Source organism: Entelurus aequoreus, linkage group LG16, assembly GCF_033978785.1.
Source record: "Entelurus aequoreus isolate RoL-2023_Sb linkage group LG16, RoL_Eaeq_v1.1, whole genome shotgun sequence".
Taxonomy (NCBI): domain Eukaryota; kingdom Metazoa; phylum Chordata; class Actinopteri; order Syngnathiformes; family Syngnathidae; genus Entelurus; species Entelurus aequoreus.
The window spans coordinates 17,089,931-17,100,670 of record NC_084746.1 but is presented as its reverse complement, the minus strand read 5'-3'; the positions used below and the strand labels follow the sequence as shown (position 1 = coordinate 17,100,670).

Sequence of the window (10,740 nt, the reverse complement as noted above, 5' to 3'; positions counted from 1 at the left end):
TTTTTTTTTCACTGAATGAGACACCCAGAATGCACATTAAAATAAAGAATGTGGGATTTACAATATCAACTATGAACGATAAAACACTGAATATTGACAACATATGAACGTCACACCCCCTCTCATCGACATATTTTACAATCAAGCGAAACGCAATAAAATAGCAACAACCACAGCGAAATGTGAACGCGAAGGGTTAAAAAAAATAAAAATACTATCTGATATATGTGATATATCACTAAGCTTTAGAGTTTGTTGTAAAAATCTCCTTTCGCGTCTGTCCCTGACACCCGCATTTCAGACTGGCTGCTCTGGAAACACTCTGTGGAAACGCTCCCCACCCACACTGCTTGGTGCCTCGTCTGAGCTGCTGTGACTTACATTACCATAGTAACTAATTACATGACCATAGTAACTAGTATATCATGCAAAAGCGCAGATTCCAACCATTGAAATACTTTGTATAGTTCAAGACTTACGGTCATTTGAACACATCACTGCACATCATAATGGCGGGTACAGTTTCCATCTTAAAGGCCTACTGAAATGAAATTTTCTTATTTAAACGGGATAGCAGGTCCATTCTATGTGTCATACTTGATAATTTTGCGATATTGCCATATTTTTGCTGAAAGGATTTAGTAGAGAACATCGACGATAAACTTCACAACTTTTGGTCGCTGATAAAAAAAGCCTTGCCTGTACCGGAAGTACTGGAAGCGTGACGTCACAGGTTGTGGAGCGCCTCACATCTGCACATTGTTTACAATCATGGCCAGCAGCAGCAAGAGCGATTCGGCCCGAGAAAGCGACGATTACCCCATTAATTTGAGCCAGAATGAAAGATTGTGGATGAGGAAAGTGAGAGTGAAGGATTAGAGGGCAGTGGAAGCGATTCAGATAGGGAAGATGCTGTGAGAGGCGGGTGGGACCTGATATTCAGCTGGGAATGACTAAAACAGTAAATAAACACAAGACATATATATACTCTATTAGCCACAACACAACCAGGTTTATATTTAATATGCCACAAATTAATCCACATAACAAACACCTCACCCCTCCCGTCCATATAACCCGCCAATACAAATCAAACACCCGCACAACACACTCAATCCCACAGCCCAAAGTACCGTTCACCTCCGTAAAGTTCATACAGCACATATATTTCCCCAAAGTTACGTACGTGACATGCACATAGCGGCACGCACGGACGGGCAAGCGATCAATTGTTTGGAAGCCGCAGCTGCGTACTCACGGTAGCACGTCTGCTATCCAACTCAAAATCCTCCTGGTTGTGTTGCTGCAGCCAGCCGCTAATACACCGATCCCACCTACAGCTTTCTTCTTTGCTGTCTTCATTGTTCATTAAACAAATTGCAAAAGATTCACCAACACAGATGTCCAGAATACTGTGGAATTTTGCGATGAAAACAGACGACTTAATAGCTGGCCACAATGCTGTCCCAATATGTCTGCACAATCTGTGACGTCATGCGCAAACGTCATCATACCGAGACGTTTTCAGCAGAATATTTCGCGGGAAATTTTAAATTGCACTTTACTAATCTAACCCGGCCGTATTGGCATGTGTTGCAATGTTAAGATTTCAACATTGATGTATAAACTATCAGACTGCGTGGTCGGTAGTAGTGGCTTTCAGCAGGCCTTTAAAGATCTAAAAAAAAAAAAATTTGCGTATGTCCGGCGGACCAGATTGAAAAACTGAACTTTTAGCCTTAATTTGCCCAGGTCTGCGATAAATGGTATAATGATAAACCGTGGTAAAATTCCAGACACTTAGTAATACCGTTTAAATGTTTAAAAACCGAAAAAACTTCATTTAGTAATGCATTTTAGGCAACACTGCTTACTTCCTGAATACTGAAGCGCCGTAGCGCCTGCGCTCTAGAGCCGTTTGTCTCGCGAAACATGGCGGCGGGACTTTGCTTTGAAAATGTTCTCTCCGAGCTAACGGCGCCGATCGCTTTGTTTCACTTCATTTCAATCGCTTCTACTTCCGTGGAGTCTCGGTGTGTGTTTAAGAGCGCAATGCTGTCGGAGGAGAAAAATATTTGATGTTGCAGTTTCATTTTGAACGTGCAGCTAGCGTCCTTCCGTCAGCTGCTGGGACTGAGAGTTAGCATGCAGCAGGCGATGCCACAACTTGTTTATAAAGTCTTTAGTTTTTTTTACTGGGATGCTCACTCGTCCTTTAATTTAACTGCTAACTTTGCCAGTGTTCCAATAACATCAATACCAGCTCAAATTTTTTGTAATCTCATTGAATTGAACGCAGGCTGAGTTGTCGGTGAGGCACAAAGATTGTGTATTAGATGAGAGAGGCATCACTCCTGTTTATTTTTGTTAGCCAAACTGTTGCACTGAAGTACATGGTTGTTGTTGAAGAACAAAGCTTTTTTTATTTGATTTTATCTTCATTAGCCAAACTGCTTTGTGTTTTATATTGATATCAAAAAGTAAACATGTTTTTTCACATTACTTGTTTTTTCGCTCCACAAAGTAATTACTTTAATAGCCATTCATGTGACATAGCATATTGTTAATGTTTTATGGCGTATAGTTAATACCTACATGACAGAGTTGTGCTCAAACTCTCAATGTTTCTGCATGTACATGTACACACATTAGTACATGTAAATATAAGTACATAACTTAAAAAATACCTCTCTCTGTGATGAAGGAAAAATAGAGATAAAAGCATCATGTAATAAAAAATCTGACACGCTGATACAATTTATGAACAAAAACACAAATATTTGTCTTTAAATATATAGATAACGTTTATCTAGAGCCTTTTTATTAGATATTACAAATTACATGATGGCGTCGCGCTCACACCCCAACACTGTTTTACATAACATAATGAATTATCATGATTTGTAATCGTGATTTCAATATTGATAATAATAAACTTGATTATTATTTTGCCCATAATTGTGCAGTCCTATATGTAAGACTTCATACCTATATGTATGAACATTATTTTGATCTATATGGACAAAAAGTGCAGTTACGTCTTATGTCCATAAGGTGCCATCATTCACAAGTATTTGTATTTATTTTATAGTATTATTTTGTTTCTGCCATATTACTTTGTTTATAATGCTTGTGTTGCTTGCATATGCACATTCAACCTTCTACTTGAGGTACATGTATACATTTTGAATGAATTTTTTGATAAAACTTGGTTAAAGGATTTCAGTATAAGTAGTTTTTGAAAATTTTGAGCACATTTAAAATTACTGCGATAATAATAACCGTGATAATTTTGGTAATAATAACCGTGATACGAAATGTTCATACCGTGACATCCCTAGTACAAGGTAATGTCAGTACAAACTTACTCTTTCAACTCTAAGGGTATCTGCTGCATTAAAATATGTTTAGCTCATAGACAATACCTATTACTGTATTAGTATTGTTTGTTTGAACATTTGATTTGTTTGAGAAACTTTCTGTGATGCCATCCAGTTTATTCTCTACTATATTAGTAGTGTTTGAGAGCAGAACTAAACGTAAAGAAAGGACAAAAGATGGTATTAGTGTGTGTTCTTTTGTGGTTGCTATGCCGAAATATAACTAGAAGACCTGCTTGTGCAAATAAACTAACGTCATGTTAAGTCCTCGTAATAAATATTGGGATTGTTGCTCCAATCCACCGTATTTTTATTGTCCATTTTCATAACAGAAACTAAAACTTAGTTGTTGTTGTGCAGGAAAGACAAGTGTCTTATTCTACACGGATGACCACATTATAGCGTCTTTGGTGATATTTGTTAGCATCACGAAAATATCCTTAATAGTATTAATAAAGTAGATGAATACATCTCAACAGCATATACTGAATCTTGTTATCGCTAGTAACAGGGACATCTACAGCTAAATAATGAGACAAAATATCAACTTCACAGCATAAAAACAACTGCAGACATGAATTGTAGATGAGACTAATATTTGTAGCAGGAAATCAACTGCAAACAAACTTATCCTTTTTCTCATTAGCGTGACGTTATGTCAATCAAATACGTTACTTGCACAAATAAGTCCAACTTTGTCTTTCACACATTAATGTTTCATTTGTGGACCCCTCACATTTAAAGACATGATGTACCCCCAATCTTTTCTTCTCTAAATCCTTGTAAGTGTCAAATTAAGTGAGGTAGAAGTAACCTCTTGGTGATGATAAATGGTTTAAATCTTCAAAAAAAATATTCTTTTTAAGAGTATAAAAATCCATTCCATCCTATTTTAAATATTTTTTCATGATCGCTTTTATATTTGCCTCTAAACCTTTTAAAATAAGCCTAAATCTGCACTGATGCAGGTAAATAAACAGTAATCTAATGGGCCTGAAAGCCAGAAGTGCCTCTAGGTCACGTGATTGCAACCCACCAATAGAACACGGGAAGACCTATATTAATACGATTTATTTTGGATACCTGTGTCAATGATCAGTGAAAAGCTACAAGCTTAAATTCTCGAAAAAAGCAACTAGTGGGTTAAAAGTGTATTATTTATTTACAGGGGCGGTATAGCTCGGTTGGTAGAGCGGCCGTGCCAGCAACTTGAGGGTTGCAGGTTCGATCCCCGCTTCCGCCATCCTAGTCACTGCCGTTGTGTCCTTGGGCAAGACACTTTACCCACCTGCTCCCAGTGCCACCCACACTGGTTTGAATGTAACTTAGATATTGGGTTTCACTATGTAAAGCGCTTTGAGTCACTTGAGAAAAAGCGCTATATAAATGTAATTCACTTCACTTCACTTCACTACAAAACCTGTTGCTTTTCCAAAGTATCAATATTGGTATTGGCAATATCAATAACTGTTTTACAAAACCCAAAACCAGTGAAGTTGGCACGTTGTGTAAATGGTAAATAAAAACAGAATACAATGATTTGCAAATCCTTTTCAACCTATATTCAATTGAATAGACTGCAAAGACAAGATACTTAACGTTCGAACTGGAAAAATGTGTTGTTTTTTGCAAATATTAGCTCATTATGAATTTGATGCCTGCAACATGTTTCAAAAAAGCTGGCACAAGTGGCAAAAAAGACTGACAAAGTTGAGGAATGCTCATCAAACACTTATTTGGAACATCCCACAGGTGAACAGGCTAATTGGGAACAGGTGGGTGCCATGATTGGGTATAAAAGCAGCTTCCATGAAATGCTCAGTCATTCACAAACAAGGATGGGGCGAGGGTCACCACTTTGTCAACAAATGCGTGAGCAAATTGTCGAACAGTTTAAGAACAACATGTCCCAACAAGCTATTGCAAGGAATTTAGGGATTTCCCCATCTACGGTCTGTAATATCATCAAAAGGTTCAGAGAATCTGGAGAAATCACTGCACGTAAGCGATGATATTACGGACCTTCGATCCCTCAGGCGGTACTGCATCAAAAAGCGACATCGGTGTGTAAAGGATATCACCACACGGGCTCAGGAACACTTCAGAAAACCACTGTCAGTAACTACAGTTAATCGCTACATCTGTAAGTGCAAGTTAAAACTCTACTATGCAAAGCGAAAGCCATTTATCAACAACACCCAGAAACGCAGCCGGCTTCACTGGGCCCGAGCTAATCTAAGATGGACTGATGCAAAGTGGAAAAGTGTTCTGTGGTCTGACGAGTCCACATTTCAAATTGTTTTTTGTGGCTTCATAGTAAAAGAGTGCGGGTACTAGACTGGCCTGCCTGTAGTCCAGACCTGTCTCCCATTGAAAATGTGTGGTGCATTATGAAGCCTAAAATACCACAACGGAGACCTCGGACTGTTGAACAACTTAAGCTGTACATCAAGCAAGAATGGGAAAGAATTCCACCTGAGAAGCTTCAAAAATGTGTCTCCTCAGTTCCCAAACGTTTACTGAGTGTTGTTAAAAGGAAAGGCCATGTAACACAGTGGTAAAAATGCCCCTGTAACAAATTTTTTGCAATGTGTTGCTGCCATTAAATTCTAAGTTAATGATTATTTGCAAAAAAAAATTAAGTTTCTCAGTTGGAACATTAAATATCTTATCTTTGCAGTCTATTCAATTGAATATAAGTTGAAAAGGATTTGCAAATCATTGTATTCTGTTTTTATTTACCATTTACACAACGTGCCAACTTCACTGCTTTTGGGGTTTGTGCTTGAGCTGCATGATTATTTCACATCTATATTATTGCCAATGTTTGTGATGTTTTTAATAATATTCTTTTCCTTCTATGCGTCAGGTGAGAATCTTTGTCAACCAGATTTTCGATCCTGCGTACATTTCTGCTGGCGGGAATCCCGACTACCGCAGCGACCTGTTGGCCATCCGTTTTGCCTCCTTCAACCCCATTCTGGACCCGTGGGTGTACATCCTGTGCAGGAAGAACCTGCTCCTCAAAGGTTGTGGGCGGCTGAAGCGGGCGATGACCCGGGTGAAAGAAAGCGCCGGTGACAACATAGGCTGGGTCGGGGGTCAGGACTCCCCGCCGTCTTTGAACACAAACGACACCAGCTACGCGTCGCTGCGCAGGAAAGACGTGGAACAGCGAGCGGCCGTCGGGAACGCTCGGTCTTTCACGGACTTCGCCCTGAGACACGCGTGGGACTACGACACGGCTCGGGTCAACTTCCACCCGTTCAGCGTCGAACCGACCGCCGTGCAAGGAGGCGAAGAGGAAGTAGCGGCCGATCCGAAGCAGGAGTCGGAGTCGGTGAAGGCGTCGCCGGGACATGCGCACGCCAGAAGAGGCGAGATGGTCACGTGCACATTCAGCACCCCGAGCTCATGTCAGTCACTGAAATACCTTTAATGAACTGATTTTTAGAACCCTATAGAATGTTCTCAACTAGAGATGTCCGATAATGGCTTTTTTGCCGATATCAGATATTCCGATATTGTCCAACTCTTAATTACCGATTCCAATATCAACCGATACCGATATATACAGTTGTGGAATTAACACATTATTATGCCTAATTTTGTTGTGATGCCCCGCTGGATGCATTAAACCAGGGGTGTCCAAACTTTTTCCACTGAGGGCCGCACACTGAAAAATTAAAGCAAGCGGGGGCCATTTTGATATTTTTTACATTTAGGCCTCCACTCAGGGGGACCCCAAATATAAAAAATGTGTCATTATTCAGTATTATTATTTTTATTATTATTCATGTTTTAAATCTCTAGATCAGGGGTCCCCAAACTTTTTGACAATTTGGCCGGGGGCTGGGCTTTATATAATATATATATATATATATATATATATATATATATATATATATATATATATATATATATATATATATTAGATATATATATATATATATATATTAGATATATATATATATATATTAGATATATATATATATATATATATTAGATATATACACAGTATATTATATATATATTAAGTATATGTATTATATATATATATATATATATATATATATATATATATATATATATATATATATATATATATATATATATATATATATATATACATATATATATAACGGTATGTATATATATATATATATATTAGAACACTTTCCGCGCGTGCGATGATGTCACGTTATCGATGAGAAAATGCATTTTTAGACAATATGATTTGCCTGAGCGGCTAGGAGACACCGTGAGTAGCAAGCCGTACAAAGTAGATAATAAAAATAATAATAATTTTTTTTTAAAAATTAAAAAATTTAAAAATTATACTTGGGACTTCCCGCGGGCCTGATTTTGGACGCTGGCAGGCCGGATCCGGCCCGCGGGCCGTAGTTTGGGGACCCCTGCTCTAGATCAACACTAGGTATATCTATCTGTCAATATAACGTTTTTAAAGATTTAAGTTGTATGCTCTTTTTGTCAAAGAAAACCCTGTTTTTTTATGGAAAAAACACAAAATATGCAATATTTTACCCAATAGCATTTTTAAGTGGAATATTTGAGATTATATAATAATGGGAGCCTTAAAAAGGTCAATAACTCATAACAACATTGATTTTAAGTCATTATTGTTTTTTGAGCAATGACCCTTAAAAACAAATCACACTAAAATTATTGGGGACCCAAAAGGGTCCTACTCATTAAAGTGTTAAAAAATTTAAAAAAAAATTTTTTTACCGTTTACTTTTAACACAATAATCTCGAGATCAACTTCAGATCTATCAGTCAATTATACGTTTTTTATGTTTTTTTGTTTGTTCGTTTTAGGCCCTTCTTTAAAAAAAAAAAAAAAACAGCTCAGTTTTTTATATGGCAAACACAAAATATGCAACATATTTAATGTGACGTAATTGGAGATTTGAATAGGTCAGTAATTCATGACACTGATTTTGATTAATATTATTTTTTAAAGAAAGAAACAGCCTGCATGGCAGCTTTGTGTTATTAGAGTAAAAATTGCAACATTTTCTTGTTACATTTCACCTGTTTGCTCTTTTATACCACTTTTTATGTTTTCTTATTTTTTTCAATTGTATTTTTAAAATGTGCCGTGGTGCCGTTAAAAAATGACCTGCGGGCCGCAAATGGCCCCCAGGCCGCACTTTGGACACACCTGCATTAAACAATGTAACTTTACCATGAATTGATTTACGTGGACCCCGACTTAAACAAGTTGAAAAACGTATTCGGGTGTTACCATTTAGTGGTCAATTGTACGGAATATGTACTGTAATGTGCAATCTACTAATACAAGTTTCAATCAATCAATCAAAAACAAGGTTTTCCAAAATAAGAGAACAACTTCAACTCCAGTTATGGAAAAAAGTGCCAACATGGCACTGCCATATTTATTATTGAAGTCACAAAGTGCATTATTTTTTTTTAACATGCCTCAAAACAGCAGCTTGGAATTTGGGACATGCTCTCCCTGAGATAATCCTAATACCCATTACAACTATGGGAAATACAAAGTGCATTATTTTTTATTTTTTTTAAACATGCCTCAAAACAACAGCTACAAAAACAATGAAGGCACACAGCTTCAGTCCAGAGTATACTAGATACGTCCGTGTTTTACCGGCTATGTACCGCTCCGTACTGCGGCGTTTTAAAAAGTCATTAATTTTACTTTTTGAAACCGATAATTTCCAATATTACATTTTAAAGCATTTATCGGCAGGCCGATATTATCGGACATCTCTAGTCTCAACAGTGGCAGCTGGCATGAATGGGTCACCACCATCACTGGACGCAACATTAGGAACACCTACACGCACACCAACAGCATCCTATAGCTGGGTTGCAAGGTTTCAGGTGATGGTCTGGAGTCCTGTTTATTTACCTGCATCAGTGCAAATTTGGGAGTATTTTGAAAGGTTTGAGACAACTCTATAATCTGGAAAAATATTTAAAATGGGATGGAGTGGATTTACACACTTTAACGTAAAATTATTTTTGAAATATTTAAACCATTCATCATCACCGAAGTAGACGTTACTGCTCGCCTCGACCTCACTTCCTTTGACACTAACAAGGATTTAGAGAAGGAAAGATTAGAGGTACATCATGTCTTTACATCTGAGGGGTCCACAAATGAAACATTAATGTGTAAAAGACAAAGTTGGACTTATTGGTGCATCGCTAAGTAACGTATTTGATTGACATAACGAGTGCTGCTGTGATCGTGACGCCAATGAGAAAAAGGATGAGTTTGTTTGCAGTTGATTTCCTGCTACAAATATTAGTCTCATCTGCAATTCATGTCTGCAGTTGTTTTTATGCTGTGAAGTTGATATTTTGTCTCATTATTTAGCTGTAGATGTCCCTGTTGCTCAGCAATGTTTGCTAGCCATATCAAGATTTAGTATATGCTGTTGAGATTTATTAATCTACTTTACTAATACTATGAAGGATATTTTATTGACGCTAACAAATATCACCAAAGACGCTATAATGCGATCATCCGTGTAGAATAAAACATTTGTCTTTCCTGCACAGCAACAACTTAGTTTTAGTTTCTGTTATGAAAATGGACAATAAAAATACGGTGGATTGGAGCAACAATCACAATATTTATTACGAGGACTTAACATGACATTAGTTTATTTGCACAAGCAGGTCTTCTAGTTATATTTAGGCATAGCAACCACAAATAACACTAATGCCATCTCTTGTCCTTTCTTTACGTTTAGTTCTGCTCTCAAACACTACGAATATAGTAGAGAATAAACTGGATTGCATCACAGAAAGTTTCTCAAACAAATCAAATGTTCATATAAACATTTTCCAAAGTGTTCACCGCAGACACGAGCATGGTCCGATTGTATTCCACAAGATGATGAAAGTGATATTTTAAATTTTCAATGCACTTTAGCATTTTTCCCTGACTTTATTACCATTATGAACCACTTTTTTCGGGACTCTCTCTATTTGAACGACTGGAACACCCAAGAACAGAACAGCAATACGACACTTTCTGCTCAAACTCGACACTCGCTCTCACTTGTTTTAATGCTACGCTCATGCTGCTCGGCCATCGTCTCAATTATGCCACCAAGAATTAAAACGTCGTATGCAACCCAGTTAAACCACAGCTCCATCCCTAGCATGATGCAGTAACAATAAACTAAGCATTGTTGTTTTGGTACAGCTCGTTTTGGTTGTCATTGGTCTGTACAGGTGTAGCCAATGTTGTGATAAGTGAGTGTAAGTATAGGGGCTATTGAATCTTTTTAGATTGAGTGGAAGTGTGTATGTAATGGTTCGGCCCATGGGTATATTTCAACAA

The 10,740-nt window shown here is 37.5% G+C and overlaps 1 protein-coding gene and 1 long non-coding RNA gene across 3 annotated transcripts in view; one reads left to right on the top strand and one right to left on the bottom strand.

The window, feature by feature from the left end:
- The window catches only part of ptger4c (prostaglandin E receptor 4 (subtype EP4) c), a 16,035-nt gene extending 9,216 nt beyond the window's left edge, over positions 1–6,819 (top strand). Inside the window, exon 2 of the mRNA XM_062022263.1 lies at positions 6,250–6,819. Coding sequence (XP_061878247.1) covers positions 6,250–6,819 — 570 coding nt within the window. The remainder of the gene's footprint in view (positions 1–6,249) is intronic.
- Positions 1–10,740, bottom strand: part of LOC133630653 (uncharacterized) — a 74,564-nt gene that overhangs the window by 62,737 nt on the left and 1,087 nt on the right. The window lies entirely within an intron of this gene.